The following is a 22,721-nucleotide window of genomic DNA, read 5'->3' as shown; positions in this document are numbered from 1 at the left end:
TTTTATGTACAGAGATAAAAACACATAATGGATTATTTACTGAAATGATCTAAACAACTACTTTGGCTTTTATTGCTATTGTTTCTGAAAGACTGCACATACATTTCAGCGCAGTATCAGCCTTCACCTCTTCTGTAGGGTTTTAACTGTGTCTATAATTGAGATAACTGAGGGATGTCAAGGTGCTTTGTGTTGTAGCAGGTCCTGTAAAGTGAGACTAATAGCCAAACTCAACTTGTCACTTTTAAGGAATGCTTTATAAGAATATGTGGTGCTTGGGTGGTTTTTTTAGCCATCATCAATTTGTTTCTTCTGTTCCTACTAACACTTTTGAACCCTTTTGTTTGACGAATAGATACCTCACAAGTAAATAGATAGAGACTTTGTGAAATTTGCCCACTTTACTAATTCAGAAGAATCAATAATTAGAGTCCCTTGAGCAAAGGCTTCAGTGTTTCCTCAGCATGGCTCAGCTTGCTGTGAAGTGATGTTTGTACCCACACTGGCTGAGAAGTCAGGGGCCGGGGGGACTCCGTGCACAGGTCAGTGTATGCCTTGCATGGATGTGTGTGTGTTGCAGAGAGGAGTTGAAGAGTACAGGATAGCTGAAGATAGGAGGCTGAGAAAACAAGATAAAAATGGAGCTCCTGCAGCTGGGGAGGCTGTAGAAATAGAGGGGACAAATTCTTCTGGGGGAAGAAGCAGAAATGTAACTCTTAACTTAGTAGTTCTGGAAGACACTTCCATTGGAGGAAAAAACAAAGTTGGAATGCTTCTTTCTCTGGGCCCCACGGTTAGTGCCTGTTTAGTTTGAAGTTGGAGTTTTTGTAGGGCAGTTACTTTTTGTAGGTTGAAATTTGTCTGATGCTCTCGATTAGTTCTTGCTTAAAGTTAAATATATCTATATATATATGTTATTATTCATTACATAGAAATAAACACAGTGGTAATTTTATCTTCCTTAATTTTTAAAAGCATGTCTTAAGCTTTCTCTTACAGTATTCAACAGCAGTGAATGTGTAATATTTTCAGGTGAAGCTGATCCTAAGCTGTGGTGGAGTCATTGGGTTGGCCAAGTCAGTTGCTTGTTAATGTCACGTTCTCAGGAGTAAATAGTACTTTTCTGAATGGGTGGGTGCTCTGCAGCCTGTGTTGGTGGATGTCATGGTCCAAAAAGAATTACCTGCTAATCCCTATTGCCCTGTCCCTTCACAAATCCGAAATAAAAGATGTTTTTGATTCTGCTGCTGATGCCAAGAAGTTTCTTGGCCTTCAGGAAAAGTGGCAAAGATAATCAGGTGTTATATGGTGAGTTAAAAACAAATGGTGTGGTTTTATTCATTAAATCATTGCCTAATTCAGTGATACAAATGTTTAGGATGGAAGCTTTTTTTGGAAAACTACTAACACTATAACTAGAGCTTAGTTCCTTAGTACATACACATAGCTGTGAGATGTCTTTGAGTACTTTAAATAGAATGTAGCAAAAGTGTTGCAAACTTACTTAATTTTCTTGTATGGTGGTGTCTCCCTGCACAGAACTGGGGATTGTGCCAAATGGGATTCAGTCTCTGAATTACAGTGTAGTATAAATCAGAATCCGGAATGGCTAATGGTTATTTGGGTACTGTAACTAACAGGAATAATTAAGAGCAAATAACTTGAAGTCTTTTTGGTTTTGTTTATGGTGTAATGTCTGCTACGAGTTAAAGAAATAACATTTTGGCAATGCTCTTGTTTGAATAACTTTTTCTAAGTAATTCATGGAAAGAATTATGTTCTAATAATGTATGGGGATAGTTGCTTATTAAAATGATTGTAGTGAAAGCAAGAATGCCGGCGTCTCGTAGCTAATGCACACAAGCAGTCTGCAGCTCGCAGATACTGAATGTGAAAAGAATTCCTTCAAAATAAACTGTCCAAAGAACAGTAAAATGATTGTGGTGTGATGCCGTTGTCTGGAATGAGGTAACGATAAATCGTGTGCGTGGATTTCCTAACGCAGTGAACTGTGACGTTGCTGCTTTTATCTTATCATGCTGCAGCTCCATTTTGAATGTAAAGCTGCACGCCAACTATTTATTGGTTCTCTTTGCAAGGCTTAAAATTATTAACTGGTTTAGGCATAGGGACTAACAGAACGTTTTAAACTGATTAAAGCATTACGTGGTGCAGCTGTGCTGCTCTGAGGGCCCCCTGCCGCAGGTGGGGGAGGTCTGCTGCTCTATCCCCTCCGGCCTCCCCCAGCATCCAGCCTGGCGGTGTGTCTCACACTGCCCATCGCCCCAGGGACGGAGCGGTTTATTGCCAGAGAGGTTGAATTTGCTGTGTACTGTCCTGCTGGATCGGCGCTCTGCCAAACCTCTGTTGAATTTGCTCGCTGAAGGGTAAGCCTGAGAGGCAGGACAATGGATTGCTTTGGGGAGGGCGGCCGGCCTCTGCGTGTCAGGAGTAGGACGTTCCCCCTTCAGTCTCTGGCGAGCTGTAAAGTCAGCTTAAGGTGCAGTCTGGAACTTAAACTTAAGAATAAATCCTCTTGTGCAACATCAGCTTTACTCTGCCCAGGGAAGTTCAGTTATTTTAAATAACAGGTTGAGATCCGCACAGAACTCGCTGATGGTGGAGGCTGGGGACTGGAGGAAATAAATTAGCAGGCTGTGGTTATTCTTCCCAGGTTGGTCAGCAGGCCTTTCAGCAGGTTTTGGTAACGGGCAAGCGCTGCAGGAGGCAAGAAAACAGTTCTCAATGCTTGTCCAGTGACTCCTGTGAAAGAGTAATTAGGAGTGAAAGGAGTCAAATTCAGGATATCTCCCTCTGATCGAGTCTTGAAGTGATGATTCAGAAGCCCTGTGCAAAGCTTTCCCATTTTTGTTTTCAGACCGCGTAAGCTGGAGCTGAAGCAAAGTCTCCCCGGTATTGTTATTTTTTATTTTTTTTTTTTTAAATAAAACTTGCCACAGAGTTTTTGGGGAATGATAAATAAGGATAGCATTTGTCTGGCCTGGTAAAACACCGTGCTGTGTGACATGATTAATATTATTTAATCTTAGAAATTTATTTTTCTAAGAAACAGCTGTGAAAATATTTGTTATTTTCATGAGAATGTTTTTGTCTGCTGCAGTAAAGTTGTTTTCTCTTGTACTAAAATTCATTCTGTTGATGTATTTTTATTAAAGTTGTAGGATATAATGTTGTGTTTGTTTGGCATGTCCGATTTTTATGGCTCATTTAACAAAATATGAATATCCTGCTGATGACAGAATTTAATACGGCAGTCTAACAGAAAGATTATTCAAGAGCCCATTAGATGAGAATTTGAACTATGCAGTGGATGGTAGGTTTCATATTTGCAATTGCCTTTGTAATTTCTGAGGCTCACTTCTTTTGGAAACACTGCAGTCCATTGTAATTTTATTTCTACCAAGGCTTACTGCTCAAGAGGCACCCTAAGGGTCCTTTAAAATTAAAAATAAATTTTCAAAAAGTGGACTTCTGGGCTGTTCTGGTCCACATTATTATGACTGCATTTGCTTAGCACAGTCAGATGGTAAACCTTTAGGTGAGATTACTAGATGCTGCCATAAGGCAAGTTGGTAGTAACTGAATCTTTACCTGACGGATACCAGAAAAAAAAAAGTCTCCATCATGCGTGTAGTCAAAAAGCTGTTTGTCGTCTAGTGCAGTGCTTACTAGATGGAGAAGGCGCTGCACTTCTTTGGAAGAGTGACTTGGAATAGAAAGGACCGATAGAAACCCAGAATACACTTCCTTAGATCTTGATAGTTTTTTGATGAAGATAAATGTGGGTTGCGTGTTCGGATGAAGATGGCAGAAGCCCATCTCCAGCTGCAGGATAGTCTCTTAAAAGCCCAGTGTTTTGCTTCAGTTGTCTTTTGAGTGATAGCTCTTAAAACAAGTTCAGAATTGGGTGCAGTTAGCAAGCTGACGTGTGTTATTCTGTTATATTAAAAATTACTTGATCAGTAGTACTTCCTTGTTTTCACTGCCATTAAAAGTAATGATTGAGAAAATACTCAGTTTTTCAGGGATGTTACAGTTGTGTGTTGTTTTTTTTTTTTTTTTTTATTATTTTATTTCTTCCTTTTTAGAGAGAGTTTTAGCATCCTATGATTTAGCTAACAGTTGTCCCTGTTCCTGAAACTCGTTGTGAGGTCTGGTTAACTTTAATACTGCCATTACAGAAATTTGTGTTGTAAATGTAATATTGTAGTTGCAATGCTCTGCCATTTTAAACCACCCCCTTTGCGGCTGCTAATCTATATTGTCTCAAAGGAAAGAAATAGTGTGAAGAAGCTAGAATGCCTTTCCGTGGTGACGCAGTAGAGAAATTTGCAAACATGTTACTGTGTTGATGTTGCCTTTGTGTGTATGCGCACTTACGCTACAATATTTTCTTCAAATTTACTTGAACTTTGTGTAATGGGATTCAATAAAGATACTTAAATGTAATATCTAAGCTTACATTACAAAGCCAGCGAAGCCTGCAGAGCTGCTGGGTGACCAGCTGCTCGATGTCTGCTGAACTGGTCTCTGGTTCCCTTGCCTTATAGCTTCGACCATGGAATGGTCAAATGGGTTGGAAAAGACCCTTAAGATCATTGACTCCATCCATTGACCTAACAACATCTGACTGCAAATGGACTTGAAGTCCTCTTGAAGTCCATAGAGTGCATCTAGTGCGTGCAGGAGGTTGTTGTCCATTCTTGTGTTGCACTTCTCTGATTATGTTTTCATATTTCTTTTTAAAAAGATATTCTACTGGATTTTTAGCTGTGTGTATGTGTGCAGGGTCATTTTGTAACCGGTAGAAGCCCCCAGGTGTGGGGCCATACTGTGTGACCCTACAAGTCACCGCAGCAGCGATTTGCAGCCGGGCCAGGCCTGCCAGCTCCATGCTGCTGTCAGCTTGTCCTGCTGCCCCTCCCAGGGCCTGGGCTGGTGCAGCTTTGCTTGTGTCAACGCTGATGCTTCTCTGGCTTTGCAGCAAGTTGGCTGGAGGAGCTAAATTGGCAGAAAACTCATTTTAGAGGAAGAAAATGTGTTGGTGGAGCTAGCCTGCACTCATTTTCAGCCATATTAGCAATCTAATCCAGCTGACCGCCCTCTTGTATGTGTGTGAAGGCTTGCCAGTGTTACAGGGAATAGGGGAAAAAAAAAAAAAAAAAAAAAACAGGTCTTTGGCCTCCACAGAAAGGTAAATGCAAACTGTTCTCATAGCCTAGAGTTTAAATAACTCTTTCATCCTCCTTTCATCCTTTCCTTACTCAGATTTTTCTGAGATGTGCCCTTTTCATTTGACCAAGTTATTGAGGTTTTCTTTGTTGTTTTCTTTTCTGTGTGCTTTTTTTGCTGTCCATTTCAGGAGGATTTTGAACAATTGACAGCATCAAAGAAGTGTCTGGCTTTTTTCTCCTTAAATTACATTGTAGGGTTTCTTCTGTTATATCTTTGCAAGTTATATTCTTGTCATGGAACCTTTCTGGACTATAGTTTTACAGGCGGGACAATGTCTGCCCAAAATACTCTTGCAAAGTTTTCAGGATAATTCTAGAAATGTAAATAATAGAAATTCTTGATTTTTTCCCTTTCTTTTTAGTTATATTGATAAAGTGCTTCATTTCAAGCCGAAGTTCCAATTACTGCATCAAACCAGGAAACCTTCTTAAAGTGTTGGTTGCCTTATTTCCAGGTAGTTAGGCTAGATGGTTAATCTGACTGTATCTGTAACTGCCTCTCAGCACTTTCTAAAAATAGATGGCTGTTTGTTTAGTGCTGCTACATACTCTGTTGCACAAGCTTAGCTTTTTTATGAAGATAGATCCCACAGTGCATAACGAAGTCTGAAATCAGAAGTGTGCAAATCAGATGCATAATGCACTGTTTCCTGCCACGTTTTGCTCATCTTCTAAAACTCTTCCAGTATTCAAAACTTGAGATCATGTATGATTAATGTCACATAGTGATTTGCCACAGGAATCACATTCTAGAATTCTTACTCAAGTGTCATCCTCTTTGAAATGGCTTGTTAGCTTTATACATTTCCACATTTTTAGAGTACATTGGCAGTTTAGAAATTGTCCCTGCTCTATCCTAACCTTTTATTCTCCAAGTTTTCTTAAAAAATGGGAAAGTAGATACAGAGAAAATATCTGACTATAAAAATACTGAAGCTTTCTCCTTCCTTTCTAAATTTTTAGTTTGTTTTCCATCTAGCATCAGAGGTCTTATATCGCTGGATCCTTTTGCCTTTTGATGTTATTTAAGTTATTTAAGTTCTGTGGAAAGATTGAGTAGGTGACAGGCTTACTGAGAGAGAGAAGACTTCGAGCAGTATTGGCCCTGGTACTGATTGTCTAGGGATGCAGCCAGCTGGATTTGTCATCATTCTTTGATGGTGCTGGTTTCCATTTGGTCCAGCTAGTTTTCCACTCGCCTTATCATTCACTACAAAGTTCATCTCTCTCTCCAATCTAGATAAAAGGTCCCTGTGGGAGACCACGTCAAAGTCCTCACAGAAGTCAAACACTGGCTTAAGTGTTTATCAATTTTATCTTCCCTGACAGCGTATCGTGCTGTGTTCCCACAGATTCTGCTCCTGGAGCTGGGTACTGGGAGGCTGGAGGGCAGAACTTAGCAGAGAAATGGGAGCAGGGGGAGGAGGATTGAGTTCCTTGGCCTTTTCTGTGACTGTTGTCACTAGGCTGCCAGTGTCACTGAGTGATATGTGCACGTTTTCCTTGGCAGTCCTTTGGCTGCTGATGTAACTGAAGAGGCCCTTTAAAAGTACTTCTGTATTGTTTTCTGCTTCGATCCCAATGGCAGCCTCTTCTGCTTCTCTGTTGGGACAGTCAGTAGAAGGGCTCAAGGAAACACTGGCTGCCCGTCGTATGGTTACCACTGCTGTCTTACTGGAAAAACCATCAAAGAGGTTGTAAAGAAAATACGTACTTCAAAGCTGTCCTCCTTTGTTAGTTGTTGTTATCAGTTCTCAGAAAATTGTAAAAGTTCAGTGAGTGATCGTGCTTAAGCAGTTCTGTGGTGTTGGTTCCGATCATTCTGCACGATACTCTGCGCTGTAAGGAGCACAGTGCACATGGAAGTTCTGGAGGGAAAAAAGGTCTTTGGTCAGGACACGCAGGTGCTTTTCCATCTTTGAACTACGTACCTCTTACAAATGCTTTTTCTTTGTAATTTTTCTTTTCGGTCTGGTAGTGGATTCTTTGTGTTTATCATTGATTTTCTGTTCCAATAGCATTCCTAAAAAGTTCTTATTACTATTTTCCTTAAGTATCTGAGAAAAGAAGTTGCCTTCGTATGTAACATAACAATGTTGTATCCATACTTCGTATCCTTTATATAGCATCAGAGCTTTACCACTCAACTGTGTACTTGGTGGAATATCTCACTATCAATTTATAATTGCTGCCCACTACTGGACATGAATTTGCATTGGTTTTACATCTCTGGGTAATTTAGGAAGAAGAAAGGTAAAGTATCTTTTAAGCAATAGATCTCTGAATGTTTAGCTATAAATGCAGGCTAAGGTATTGTTCCATGGAGATTTTTTTGGCATCAGTGCCTAAAACAGGCTGGTCCTGTAAACCCCTTACCTCTACTGTGCAATGGTAGTGTGGTTGAACAGGTGGGAGCTGATATGTCTGAAAAATAATTCCACCACACACACAGGCACAGACACATGCGTGTGCGTATTTTTTTTTGCCCAAATTGGTCCTTTCTTTTGGCCTGCTCTTGGTAAAGAAACACCTGGGCTGCCTATGCAGGGTGCAGGGCAGGAGCAAGGAGCCCCAGCTTTCAGGAAGTGAGTGGATGTGTAAACCAGTTCGTGCAGTGCTGCTACAAAATAATGACAGTGCGGTCTCACTGTGGTCAGACAGTTGACCTATTAGAGCTGATCATATCAAACCTCGAAGATAAAAAGCTAGTTTACACAGAAGCCTATCTGAAAGAGTAAGGAAACAACAGGGAAAGTAAAAACAACTATAAATTATTCCAAATTAGTCACATTTTTATGAATAATCGTATTCTTTTATCAATACATGTGACGACTTCCAATGAACAACAGATTAGCTCAGAAGCATTCTTTATACATTACCTAAATATGATTGTGGATGAAGGGAATGAGTCTGAGTGCATTTAAATTAATTTGCTTTTTTTGTGTGTGAATGCTATGGCATCTGCTAAGTTGTCTGCAGTTGTGATGGTCAAAACATTTATAACATAAAGCTTGTATTATTTTTGTTTTTAGACCGGTGTAACTGGAGAAAAAGTATGTACATTTCAGGTCCTCTGGAAAAACTCCTTAGTCCCAAAGCAAACCTTTAGTTTAGCTTTTATGTGCAGGGTGGTGCATAGAAATGCATGGTATCTCAGCAGACTAAAGACTTGTAAATGCTTCTGGGTGTTGTAATAGAAACATTAAGGTCTCTGGCAATCTAATGATAGGAAAAAATTGCTTTCCTAAAGGAGTTAAGAGTGTTCTTCGTGTAACCAATAAGTGTGTGTGGTATCACATCTAGAACAATACTAGAGGTATGCTCTTCTGGTCAACTGTAATACAGATTCACATGGAATGACTGGCCTGACACCACAGAGTACAAGACATACAAGCAAATCTTCCAAAATGCCATCTTCTGTTGGACACTAGAGCTTTACTAAGTACTGGATATGCCACCCCTCACGTCACTGTTGATGGACAGATTTTTTATTTTTTTTTTGCAAATGTGCAACTTTGCTCTTATTTCATAGAGATCCATTGTGGATATTTTTCCCCTCTAGCTTAGCTATACTCAACAATATTGTTGAATGATGGAAACTCCTGCTAAAGGAGTTTACAAAACCGTGTCAACACTGAGTAACTTAGAGAGGTTAATCTGCTTTCTGCTGTTCTTCCTGCAGGTGTACTTTGTAACCCAAAATCAGTTAATTGCTTAAGTTTTACCCAAAAAGGCAATATGTAGATTTTTAAAAGGATGGCTTCAGGATGTGGTTAAAAACAAAAGATTTAATAAAAACTGAAGTACACTATTCCAGCAAATTTTGTTTAATTGGCATTTAAAAAATGGCATGTAAATGATAATTATTTTAACAAACAGTGAAATACATGCGATACACCTGTATAAGATGTCCACTTAAATTCCATCTAGTTTCTGGGGGCTCAGGATTCCTAATCTCCCAGCTCAAAAGGGAGCTTGTAGTGAGAGGAATAACAATTTGTGCTTGGTAGTGAAATCTGTTCCAACATGCTGGCTTTCTTGGGCAAAGGGAGAGTAATTGACTTCTGTTGGCTAAGTCTCTTATGGCCAGGTCTGCTTATTTGAATATTTTCACCTTCTGGGTATGAATCTGTCTTGCTGGCAGATGGTGGTATTCATATGCATACTGCCAGAGCCAGTATACTAGTGAAGACTAAAACAGGTTGCAAGTAAATACAGGTTGCAAATTCAAGTCTTAAAAAATAGTTTGAAACAGCATTTCTGACACATGACGTCTTACAACTCTTTAAAAAAAATATATCCTATATAGAATCAGGTCCCAAGTGACCATTTAGATCAAGTAACTTGGGTGAGCAGTCTGGTTGAGATGATGATATACTTATAGATTCATATTTTTGGTAAAGCCAGGAATACTAGAGGATGTTAAAATTGATCCAGAGTTGAGTGAGCAGAGCGAGGGCTCCAAGGGTGTTCTTCCACAGACAAGTTAGCTGGTCTACAGCGATGGACTGGAATAGTGCACAAACAGGTTTCTGGGTTTATGACAGTAGACGGAATCTGTGACAATTTGTCTTTTGGGTACGGAGATGGTAAACTTCGTAAGATAGCTGAAGATTTGTAGCGAATGCAACAGAAGAGTTGGTAGTATCAATCCCTGTGATAGAAAACTTAGCACCTTCTGTAGCAAGTGCAGGACCACAAAAACAGCCAATGTCAGAAAAAAAGTTGTGGGGAAGATGGATTAACGTATGTGTTTCTTCTTAGGAGAGGGAGTTCTCTTCGGTGAGATGGATTTTCTGAAAATGAAAATAGAGCCAGTCTGTTGGCACCTAAAGAGTGAGGGGAGGCTGATAGAAGTGTAGCAGCACATGGTTTGATGTAATGTACATTCAGTACCAAAAATTACGTCCCCTACTGTGGCTGGTAAAACTCAAATAAGAATGCAGGTATAAAAGACTAAGTGCAATAGTCTGATCTAAATATAAGAAGCATAAAAAAATCTTATAAGTGTTTGCCTTATTTGTATAAAGGAACATAGAGAAATATTTCAGGTAAAATGGGAGAACTAGAAGCTGGCAGAATGAACTTACTTGAAATTAGAAGGAAAATAATTAAACATTGTGACAAAAGGGAGCTAAAGGGGACTAATGGAAAACAGATAGTGTTGGCTAAACAAGTACTCTATATTCCAGACAATGTTCAAGTCAGATCAGACTTAAATGGCTCAAAAAATTAAATGGGATACAGATGAATTCAAGGACTCAGCTTTGGTGAGGCTGCACCTTGAATCCTGTGTTCAGTTTTGGGCTCCTCACTACAAGAAGGACATCGAGGCCCTGGAGCATGTCCAGAGAAGCTGGTGAAGAGCCTGGGACACAAGTCCTATGAGGAGTAGCTGCAGGAACTGGGGTTGTTTAGTCTGGAGAAGAGGAGGCTCAGGGGAGACCTAATTGCTCTCTACAGCTACCTGAAAGGAAGGTGTGGGGAGCTGGGGGTCAGCCTCTTCTTGCAGATAACTAGTGATAGGACTGGAGGGAATGGCCTCAAGTTGTACCAGGGGAGGTTCAGGTTGGGTATGAGGAGACATTTCTGCTCAGAAAGAGCAGTCAGGCACTGGAGTGGATTACCCAGGGAAGTGGTGTCACCAACCCTGGGGGTGTTCAAGGAAAGGTTGGACGTGGTGCTTAGGGACATGGTTTAGTAGGTGACATTGGTGGCAGGGGGATGGTTGGACCAGATGATCTTGGAGGTCTTTTCCAACCATAATGATTCAATGTCTATGAAGGAAAATATAGCACAGGAACTACTGATTACTTAACCAGGGTGATGCCAACTGTAACCTGTTAGAAATTTATAAGCTGGGTAGATAGCGGACACTGATAGCAGAAGTCTCGATGAAACACTGCCTTTTGGCTCTCCTTCTAGAGGAAACCCTTGTGCACAAAAGGAAGTGACAGTATGCTTCATTGATTCTCTCATGTGAAATTGTGACTCTAGGATGTACTTGTTCTGCAGAATGTTGTGAGTGGTGGTGTTGGAAACTTTGCAGTATGTTCATATATTGAAGTGCATAATATCCTGTAAAGATGTTGAATTTCTAAACTTGGAGGAAAATCATCTGATATAGAAATGCTTAATGCAAGAGAAGACTAAAGAAACCCTTAAACTTCTTGAAAAGGAAGTAAAAGATGCAGCCAGAGGGTAAAATATTTGCAGGCAGCTTGGGAGTTATTTAAAGACACCATATTGAAAGCTTACAGCAAATGCATGCTGCTTATTTAAATAGACTTCAAAAGGCCCCCAAAATGTTGGCATGGTTACACAGCAGGATATGGGTAGGTGTCTGAAATAAAACATTGTTCTTCTTAATTTTTTGCGTGAATGAGGAAAACAGAGATTAATAATAATACAGGTGAATTAAACTTAAAAATACAATGTGGCAGTCAAAAAAAACAACTCTCAATTAGTATAAACTAATGGTGAGTCTTTCTTCAGGCTCGGCAGAAGAATTTCTGGAGTACTTGTAGGGTGCGTAGGCACTGAAGTTACAAAAGGAGGCTTTGGAGAAGATGAGGTCAGCCAAAAACCAGAATTGTTTAAACCCAATTCAGCAACGCTTACAGAGGTCTTTGTGCCAGAATTTTTTTAAGAAGGAATATGGTAGAGTTATGTCTCAAAACGAAACATCAGCAGAAGAAAATGTAGTATGTCAGGCAAACAATGGGCAAGGCAGCATGATGAAATGGCATTTATCCAAGTGTTACAAGAGGAACTTGAGGATAAAGCAGGAGATGACCACAGCACGTTACTTGTTGGTTAGCATCGTCTTTCTGCTACTAGATGAGAAGGTAGCTAGTGTGATACCACCTTTTTGAAAAGGTAGCGGGGGTATTTGAGGAACTTTTCATTCGTGAGTTTTGACCCTATGACCCAAATTTATACAAAGTTAATGAAGACCAGAATTAATTTGGTCATTCCTTCTGTTGTTTCCTGTGCCAAAGGCTTTTAGGGAAGGTATGTTTCCTCTGGATAAAATGGAAGTCTTACATGTGAACAACTGACAACAGAGGGATAGAGGGCAAAAACGTTTCAGATTCTTAATAGAAGGGGTAACCAGTTGAATTCCACAAGGATCTGTGTAATGAATGCACAAGTAAAAGAAAAAGGGGTTGATGGTGAGGTTGCAAAAGTTCGTAGATGTTGCTAGCTTTACTTGGGTTAGTATAAGTGCTTGTGACTTCGAGCAAATTGCAAATGCTCAGGATTTGCATTTTGTGGGTTGAAAGTCATATATGAAATTCAGTATTGATGCATACCAAGCACTGCAGGTGAGTGAGAAATGGGCAAAATAATGATTTGTCTAAATTGTTGTACACCATGATTAGCTCTGAACTGGTTCTTACCTATCATGAGCGAAAGATGGAAGTATCTAGTACATAACATCAACGCAGATCTCCATAGTAGTGAAAATAGCAAATCCAGCCTCACTGGAGAGAGGATAAAGCAGTCTCACTGGCTAAGGTGACTTAACCTTAATGAGTACTGCTAACTATCCTAGTTCTCTATTCTATAATATCCTAGTTCTCCTTCACTTAAAAATACCTTAATGTCATACTATAAGAAAATCTCCACACTGTTGGATATTGCAGTAGATACATTGGAGATCAGATACAATGTGACTGTTCTCAGGAAGTTCAGGTTCTCACTTAATTGATTCTAACCCTCAAATTTCAGTTAGCATCTAAGTCATGTTGGTGTCAGATGTTGGATTAAAAAAAGCATATTATTTTGAAACTGTATTTGGGGTAGTTGAAAACTGTTGCTTTTATATGTAAAAATTAAGTATGTTTGAAAATTAGACATTCAAACAATAAACATAAGGAGTCTTTGTGCATGTCACATATAGTTCATACCAGAAAACGAACCCTTAAATTTACAGTTATCAGTAAAACAGCTGAGTACCTCACTTGATAATTTTAATAGTGTGCTAACTTACTGCATTACTAATCAAGATATTGACAGATAATTACTTGTATTTATCTAGGAAAATGACTCGCCACTGTGTTGCTGAACTTATTTTCTCAAATGGTAGTTAAATGTTTACATCAACAAAATAAATATTTGGGGAAAATATGTACATCTGGTTTACTCCTCTAGTTTGTGTTGATTAATAACCCAGCCTGAAATCAAGACTTATCTTAACTTGTTCTCATTTCAGCTTTGGATAGATCACAATCCAAGAAAGATGGAGGTTTTAAAAATAATTGGAGCTTTGATCATGCAGAAGAAAGTGAAGGAGATGCAGAGAAAGAGTAAGGATGCTTTTATCTAGGCTATTGAAAGTATAAGTGTCTATTTACAAATAAATATTCTTTTGTAATTTATTAATAAGAAACATTATAATATCTTTAAAATGTTAGTGATTAAGAGAATTATTTGGAAATAGTGATTATTTTAACTAGTTTTACAATATAGAAAGTGTATTATAATGTAAATTTCATTGTCAATGTGGGGTTCACAACATAGAGCACAGTACACTTCAGAAGTGTTGCGACTGTCTTTAGAGCTCCTGTAGAAGTCTAAGGAACACAGACAAGAAATGCATTACATGTAACCTAAGGAAATGGAAAGCAGAGTTTCAGCTTCCTATAGTGGTGCTGTTTTTCAGTACATCACTGTTATCATTAAGGTATTTACAAAATTGTAGGCCAACAAAAAGTTAAAAAATTGTAGGGTTTTTCTCCTTTGTGTTTATCTCAAATGGTAGAGTTAAGGCTGTTTGTGTTCCCTGATCATTTATTTATTTTTACTTAATATGTCTGGATTTTTCCTAAAAAATAATAATAATAAAAAAAGTATAATGTGTGTAGTTAGAATAAATCCTCTGTCCTTGTAACATTTTATTGTTACTTGTATGCTTTCTCGTTCTTAAAGTATTTAATGAATTGTTAACAGAACAAGTTTCTTGTGTGAAGAATGCATGTTAGGTTTATTTGTTGTTCTTCAACATTTGAAGTTTCAAACTAAGTGTAAAAAGCTAGAGTTTCATCATAAGGAGGAACTGAATCCCGTGGTTAAGTACAAAAATAATTCTTACGTGGGTCTCTAGCTTGACCTTGAATAGTCTCAAGAGACCACCATGGAGTAGCACTGTAGTAGGTAATACCCTGCAAAGTACTGTGTGCAGAAGGGAGATAAGACAGTGGATACTTGGGCTGCAGCAGCAGGCTGTACTGTAGTCTTAAAATAAATAAATAAATAAGAAGTGAGTTCAGTAGTTCAGTGAAGTGTGAATTAAAACATTAAGAACTTTTGTCAAACCAGAACTGCATCAAAAATTAAGGCCAATTTTTAAATGGCTCTCACACTAGGAGCACTTTAGTTTTATAAAATCAGACATGATTTTTTTTCCTTAGCAATTTTACATCCGTTTCTAGTGCACAGTAATATGTTTTAAGTGTGATGGTAGTACATACAACAACATTTGCATTTTACCTGTCTTCAGAAATAAGTAACTCACATTTGTAAGTGTACCAGTTCTTTAATCATTTACTGCTGTTTTCCATCTGTCTACAGCTGATACTGACTTAAGAGCACAGAATGAGATACATACAGAGAATGATGTTTTTTTATTTAAAAAAAAGCCTTCTGAAAAACTGATTATGGAACATACGTTGTATATAATGGTAACTGATTTTAAGATGGTATTTCTGAATGATTTTTCATTCCTTTAAAATATTCTATGTGATAAAACAGTTTTCCCATATCCAGCATCAAAATTCTATTAATCACATCAGTAGTTCTTTTTTATATCTGTGAATTATGCAAAACCTTATCTGGAAGTATAGATAAAAGAGTAGCTGAAAATTGATTTTAACTAAAGATCTTGCATATTTTTGCTTATCCATACTCTGATAAGCAAACTTCAAGCAACTCTACTCCCTCCACCCCCCATGACTATAAATTTTAAGCTGCTCAAGTGTATACTTTTGGTAACACTTGTTTGTGTTCTGTTTTTTTGGCATTATAAGCTTCACGTTGAACATTTTTAAATTTTGCTTTTCTGATTGATACAGTTCTGAATACCTTCCACCCTTAGCAGAGCCATTTCAAAGACTAGCAACTTCAGTTCATACAGTTGTCCCAGTATAGAAATTTATTCTCTTTCCACCACGACTTTGAGCATACTATGCAATGAGTATGTGTTCTTGGGATTCTTTTAATGCCGCTTTTATTGTGCTATGCTGATATTTACTAGCAGTGCTTTTAACTTACTGCATATCTATGTGGAAAAAGCTGTAAATCTGAAGCAAGAAGAAGCTGGATGCATCTCCTGCTTGTTGTTGAGGCACTGGCATTTTAGTGTCTGACCTTATCAGAGTTTTTTGCACTGTTAATGACAGACACACAAAAAGCTGGTTTTGGACCGGCCCAAGAACAACATTCCAGCACTTAAAGGATTGGCTGTATTCTTAAATTACATATGTGAGATCTGTGCCAATGCTGTTGGTTAATACTGGATGCCTGCTTTGACTGTCTTTCATCAGTCAGATGAATGCAAAATACGTGGCTAATGGCTTTCTACCAAAGCACTTTTTGAAACAGGTAGAATATTTTAAGACTGTGCCATTTAGCTTATTTGGAGTGTGTCATCATGGTAAGGTGTCAAGTAAAGGACTCATTATAAAGAAATTTTATAAATTGAAGAAGATTTGGAAAAATAGCACAATCATCCCAGCATAATATATACATTTCAAAATGCTGCTAGAGATGATATTTGGTATGAAACTATTGTTACAGAAATTCAAGGTGGAAATTGGCAAGTATCTTATTGTGAAGTAAATGCTTGCAGTTAATTTTCAGTCCACCTGAAAGAATAAAGTACCACTTCTGATGACTTACTAGATTTGATCTAGTTAGAGTATCAGTCAAGATGATGGCAGGTGACTTGAGACTTCTCTTGCTTTGCACTTGGAAATTACACAGAAGGAGAGGAACCTTTATGTAGAATAGCTGGGGAGTGTGGGGGGGAGACCAGGCTGTCAGTCTAACACAGTGAAGTCTGTGTAGACCATCAAAGAACAAATGATAGAAGTGATGTGTATCTTAACATAGTAGGACGCATGGAAGGATTTGTTTTGCACTATGGTATCCTTTCTGAGCTAATGTTTTCTTTAATTTAAAACAAATATTTTTTTTTTCAAATTTATTTAGGAGAATGAGCTACTACTTCCCTTGTATTCCTGACTGAAAAAGCAATGATAATTCTTTTTATTCCTGTTTTTCTGTTTCCAATACTTTTTTCCTTTTAATTCATTTTCTCAAAAAATATATAGATATTTTTGTGTGCCTTTTTTAACCCTGTTAGTAAGGCATCTAATCCCTTGAAGTGATGAGGAGCTTCCTGGTCAGAGCTCCCATTAAGTTTAGTGGGTTTAGCTAATGTTACTTTTAATGGCGTGGCATCCTGCATGAGTTAGATAATACTGTTTCTCTTGTGCCTCCGATAATCAGGACTTCTTAAATGTGTTGCCTACCACCAACGTGATTTTAAACTGTGGGATGTATACAGTGTGCTATAAGGGAAAATATGCCAGCCTTTTGTTTTCATACATAAGAGTTTTCAGAAAGAGATTCCAGTTCTGTTTGCAACGTGACTTGATCAGTTGTATCTGTGCAAACAAAATTGCGGGCAGTGGCTATTCTAGCAGAAGGTCCTGCTGCTGTCTAGGCTGGAGGAGTGGGGTTCACAAGAAGCTCATTGGGTTCGACAAGCAGAAGTGCAAAGAGGAACAACCGCAGGCACTAGGACGTGCTGCAGGCCACCCAGCTGGAAAGCAGCGTGGCAGAACAGGACCTGGGCATCCTGGTGGACGCCAACTTGAACATGAGCCAGCTATGTGCCCTTGCTGCAAAGAAGTCTGGTGGTGTCCTGGGCTTCATTAGGCAGTGTTTTGCCAGCAGGTCAAGGGAGGTGGGCTTTTCCCTATGCTCAGCACTGGTGAGACCACATGTAGGGTGCTGTGTCTGGTGCTGGATACCCCTGTACAAAAGAGACATGGACGTACTGGAGAGAGTCCAGTGAAAGGTCATGAAGATGAGGAAGGGTCTCAAGCATCTCTTTGGTGAAGAGAGGCTGAGAGAGCTGGCACTGGTCAGCCTGGAGAAGAGGCTCAGGGAGGATCTCAACAATGTATATAAATCACTGAGGAGGGGATGCAAAGAGGATGGAACCAAGCTCATTTCAGTGGTCCCCAGTGCCAGGACAGTGGACACACATTGAAACACGGGAGGTTCACTCTGAACATCTGGAAGCACTTCTTCACTGTAAGGGTGGTGACAGAGTACTGGCACAGGCCACCCAGATTGGTTTTGGAGTCCCCTTTGGAATTCACTCTGTTTACCTAAATTACTTTACTAAACTTAAGAAAAAATAGAATTAAGGCATGAATTTTGTTTATCATAAAACTTTAATAGGAGTATAGATAACTTAGAAATGATTGTTCTAATGTAAAAATACAGGTCTGTGGTTCCCTGTTCAAAAAGAGATAAAGTGTGAAGGCATATAGTCTCCTCACAGCAGAACACTGAGCTTTCATTTCAGTAGCATTAAAATGTTACTGTGAGAGTGTAGTATTTTTTTTTCCTATGTCTTTATAATTTGCATCTTTTAAGCAGGCAAGTGTAAGCATGTGATGCATGAGCAAATAGACATTACTCAGTTGCTATGTATTCTGCTCACTGAAAAAACAGCCTTTCTGGTACTGATGCATGTACTTTGCATTCCTTAAAATCTAAAAATACTGGTTCTTTGAAAACATCCAATTCCAAATATTTTTCTAGTCATGTCATCTTAGTTGCATCATAAGAGTTATTCTTGTTCGGTCTGATTTAGGGATTTTTTCAGTCTGTTACCTTCTATTCTCCACACCCACACTCACTGCTGTAATGGTTGCAGTATTGTGGCATCCTAAAGCCATTGAACCAGCATGTATGGTTTTTATACAGTCTGGAGCTAAAAAGGAAATAATACACAGGGCAAAGTGTGTTGGTTAGGTTTACACAGAAGGTAAGTAGCAGGAGCTGCAGTACTGTATCTATTCAGGAGCCTGAGAACTTCTGAAATTGCTAAACCCATTGTCTTCTGATGAAGGGTTGAGAAAGCTCAGTGAACCTCCCTTGAAAGAATAATCTATCCTGAAAGATAGTTAAAACAGCATCACATTATTTTAAAATTGTCATGTTCATGGATATCGATACAAAAGTACATCTCTCCTATGCTTTTGACATACTGTAATTGAAAATTAATGAGGCTAATGATCTACTACACCATTCTTATTACTATTATGTACCTAGAATTGTTGCAGTCTGTAAATGAAAGGAAAATACATTTCACTAGCTGTTGGCTTTCACATCATTCTTCCTTTATCAAAACAAGCTGTGTGCACATTCTATCCTCCTGAAGTTTCAGGGTCTTCAGTTAGCACCCTGTGAGTCAAGATTTTTTTTCTTTATTTGATATAAGGATACCTGTATTTCGTAGGTTGGAGGAAATACATTTTAACATGAAGGGAATCCTGCTTATGGAAGAAGTTTTCAGGAAATAAGGGGGTAGGAAAGCACTGAGTGGTTACCTTTTATAGAAAGAGTCATTATGTACATTGTAGTCAGAACATTGTACGTGCAGCTAAAAATGTTTCTCCCTTCCCCTCCATCACTGTTTCTCACTGCTGTGACAAGCTACAGCTGTTCCTGGGACCCTGTGGTATGACTGAAGCTATTCATACATAATTTCTGCCTGAATGATCTTAACTAAGAACCACCCAGACCATGAAATAGCAAGTTGGCTAAAGTTTGTATTGTTTTGTCACAGCCAAGAGAGAAGTAACCTTACCAGGGATGTTGTTGAACAGGTTGCTTCAACTTGTAGCAAGAATGTTAGCCTATTCTAGCTACTATCAGAATGAAATGTATGCTTGTGTTGTTAATTTAAATCCTTAAGATTTATTGAAAAGAGTACATTTTCATGGTACTGTGGGTTGTTAGTTCTGTTTGTTTTTATGTTCTCTGTTACAGCAGTTGAAGATTACAGATACAGGAGTACTAAAGAAACACATTTTAGTGAACACTTGAGTCAAACTAAATGTGCTATTTTTAGGAAGACATGTTTTGGCAGTAATGGCTATGTGATAATACTTTGTTACACAAATTCTCCTCCCAAAGCATTGTGAATTTTGCAGTTTTAAACCATATACTTCAATTCATGAACAAAGTGCTAGTATATTTTATAGTTAAATACTTCATTTAATTTATGCATAGGGTTATATAGAATTATTTATGATGTTAGTACCATTGCCACAACTGTATTGAACGTTCAATAATATTCTGTTTTGAGTTAATAATGAACTTTTAAGTGTGCTTCTCCTGAAATAGTTTCATAGTGGGCAATTGCCCACTTTAATGTTTCTGATGATTTGGGCACATGCATTTATATGTAAAAAGGGGAGGGGAAAAAAAAACACATTTATGTTCCAAATGTTTTGTTTATGCTCTGTTGCATTATGTGTCTGCCTTTCTCTTCCACACCTATCATCTAGTGAGGCAAATCTGCTCAGCATAGATGACAGTGATGGGCCCTTCAGTCCCAATGAAGATAGGAAGGTAAGTACTCATCTCATGGTGAAAATGGGTCTTTTTAAAGCTTTTAAAATTATGTTGCACAGTCATCTGCACAGTACTGAAAATTAAAATTTGTGCTGATTTAGCTACATATAACACTGAACTTGCTTATCTGGATACCCTTAATGTCTGTTTACTCCTAGAGATCTTGTTGGTTTGTATAGTATTCTGGAAATACCAGCATGAATATCTACTAAGTTTAGACAATTATCATTAATGGGTTTACATTATTTTAATTTGAAAATATTAATAATTAAATTCCATGATGCTTACTATCACATTCCCAATTTTGTGTGCATGTGTATGTATATATAGGCAAAGCGCGTTTATTTTTTGAAGTATACCAAAATAGTTTACTACTACAGAGATGCTTCATAATGCTTTGAAAGTATGACTATTTTGCTTATCAAGGAATCCTACTGAATAAGAGTGTATTTTACTGCATTAATAGAAAAGAAACGATTTGAGAAATTAGATCAGATTTTATTTTACATTTCTTGTTTCTGTATGGCAGATCCAAATTTGAGGATGATTGTATGGGACACTTCTGTGTTTGTGAGGTGTTACCCACACATTGGAATGGCAAAAAAGTCATATTTTCTGTTTGTTCCTTTTCATTTTGCCCAAAAGATGACATTCCTGTTATTCTGCATTTAAAAGGTGACATATCTGTGTCTAAAAGGTAGATAAGACTTTGATGTCAGCGTACTAGTTATGAAGCAGGTTAGCTTTGCCATGTATATTTTTTAATGTTGTTGCTCTTCTGAGAGGCATAAAACTGTTTCACATGTAAAAACATTTACAAAATAGTCTGCTTGGAGAGAAGAAATTGGAGGGCTTCTGATACACTACAGAGTTCTGATCTCCTGGAAAAAAAAATCACATTATACAGGAGAACTCTCAAACTATTGTTAATCAGATGTGATCTTGTAATCTTGTTTGTACATTGAGTATTACAAAAGTTTCTAGGAGCTTTTAGGAGGACTTCTGTTGAAATTGGCTTTTGGATAGATTTTCACATAAAATTCTGTACAAGCGCAGTGTGAAAATGAAGCCAAAGTAGTATTTATATAGATATTCTGTAATTCATTTTTTCCTTTTAACTTGGATGTAAGTATTGTAATGCATGTGAATTCTCTTGTTACAGTCACTTCGTTGTCGGCCTGGAGCTGTCGGCACCAGTGGTGATTCCATAAAAACATACGCGAGGCGAGGCAAAGCTCCAAGCTTGAGACTTCTTAAAGGGAATGCAATTGGCCTCAACATGATGGGAAATAGCAAGAAACTGAGGTACTGCCTTCGGTTTTACATTTACTTACCTATTTAATGATTGATAAAAAGCAGTGGTAAATGAGCACAATTGATAGCACGGTTGCATTACTTGCTATGTGTTTAAGGAAGCTACACTGTGCTGCACTTCGGAGCAAAGACAGAAGACTAGATTAAGGTATTAATTCTTCCAAAATCTTATTAAGCCACATCAGTAAAATACCAGAAGATTAAAATAAAATATTACAATAAATTGAGAGCTTTTGCTTTTGTACTTGTCAGTGTTGTCTGCATGACCTATTGTTTCTTCTGTGGCGTGCTAATAGATAGAAGAGTATTTCTATTGACTCCATCAAAAATTTCTACCTTTCCATGATTGTGAATTGTCAAAGCTATCTTAGGATCCATTTTCTCGTTTCCTTACTGCAAGATCTCATTTGATTTAGAAGTCACTGACTACTCCTTTAAAGAGTTCATCAAAAAAACATACTCCTAGATGGTGGTTTGAGATTATTACTTGTATTTAAAGCTGACAGGAACAGTGTTTAAACGTTCACTGCTGCACTTCCTTGTTACTGCTGTCCCTATCTTGTAACAGACTGATCTCTTAATTTAGTATATGTGAAAAAGTGATATATTCATGTAACTTTCTGTGAGAATTTGATACTGCTGAAGTATTACTCTGTTTGGATACTTCTGCAGGAATGAAAAGATCTCTAGGTAGTTTGCTATAGTTCGCCTATTCATCAGATACCTAACCTATACAGAGCTGTATGAGTAGATTGTTGTTGGTTTGTGGGACTGTCTTATCACAGAGTTGCTGCAGAAAAAATCCTAGAATCACTTTGTGATACGTGTCCTCCCCTGCTCTTCTGATCCTTGAGTCTAATAGACAGGAAACAAATCCAGAATTACAAGTCTGAACTGATCCTTCAGCTTGATACAGAGGAATGAACAGATTAGGTCAAAATAAGGACTCTTCTTGTCTCCGTGCTGTAACTGTAGTCTTTTAATCACGTATGTTAATATATCTTGTTAAATTTGAAAACCTAGATGGCACTTTTCCCAGTATCTTAACTAATTGTGTGTGCTACGCATCTCTTTAATTTGGTTCTTCTATAGCTTGTGGATGGATTTGACTGTTTTGTTCTCCTGGAGAAACTGCTCGTGGCTTTGGCAGCTGTACAGATCTGAGGGTGAAGAACTGGCTGGGTGGCTGGGCTCAAACTGTCATAGTGAATGGAATTCAGTCCAGTTGGCAGCTGGTCACCAGAGGTGTTCCCTAGGGCTCAGTATTGGGACCAGTTTTAACATTTTTATCAGTGATGTGAATGAGGGGATCAAGTGCACCCTCAGTGAGTTCACAGGTGATACCAAGTTAAGTGGGACTGCTAATCTGTAGGTTCTGTAGAGGGATCTGCACAGGCTAGATCAGTGGGCCACATCCAGTCGCATGACATCCAACAAGGCTAAGTGCTCAGTCCTTCATGTGGGTCATGACAACCCCATGAAGTGGTA

The 22,721-nt window shown here is 38.3% G+C and overlaps 1 protein-coding gene across 3 annotated transcripts in view; it reads left to right on the top strand.

Annotated features, from left to right (window-relative positions):
• SENP6 (SUMO specific peptidase 6) overlaps window positions 1–22,721 on the top strand; it is an 81,625-nt gene that overhangs the window by 5,424 nt on the left and 53,480 nt on the right. For all 3 annotated transcript variants that reach the window (XM_082756666.1, XM_082756668.1, XM_082756667.1), the window contains exons 2-4: window positions 13,474–13,567; window positions 19,853–19,916; window positions 21,082–21,224. In XM_082756666.1, the coding sequence (XP_082612792.1) occupies window positions 13,474–13,567; window positions 19,853–19,916; window positions 21,082–21,224 (301 nt within the window). The remainder of the gene's footprint in view (window positions 1–13,473; window positions 13,568–19,852; window positions 19,917–21,081; window positions 21,225–22,721) is intronic.

This window comes from Aythya marila (assembly GCF_965140915.1).
Source record: "Aythya marila genome assembly, chromosome: 3".
In the NCBI taxonomy this organism is placed as follows: domain Eukaryota; kingdom Metazoa; phylum Chordata; class Aves; order Anseriformes; family Anatidae; genus Aythya; species Aythya marila.
This window is presented reverse-complemented; position numbering and strand designations above follow the sequence as displayed.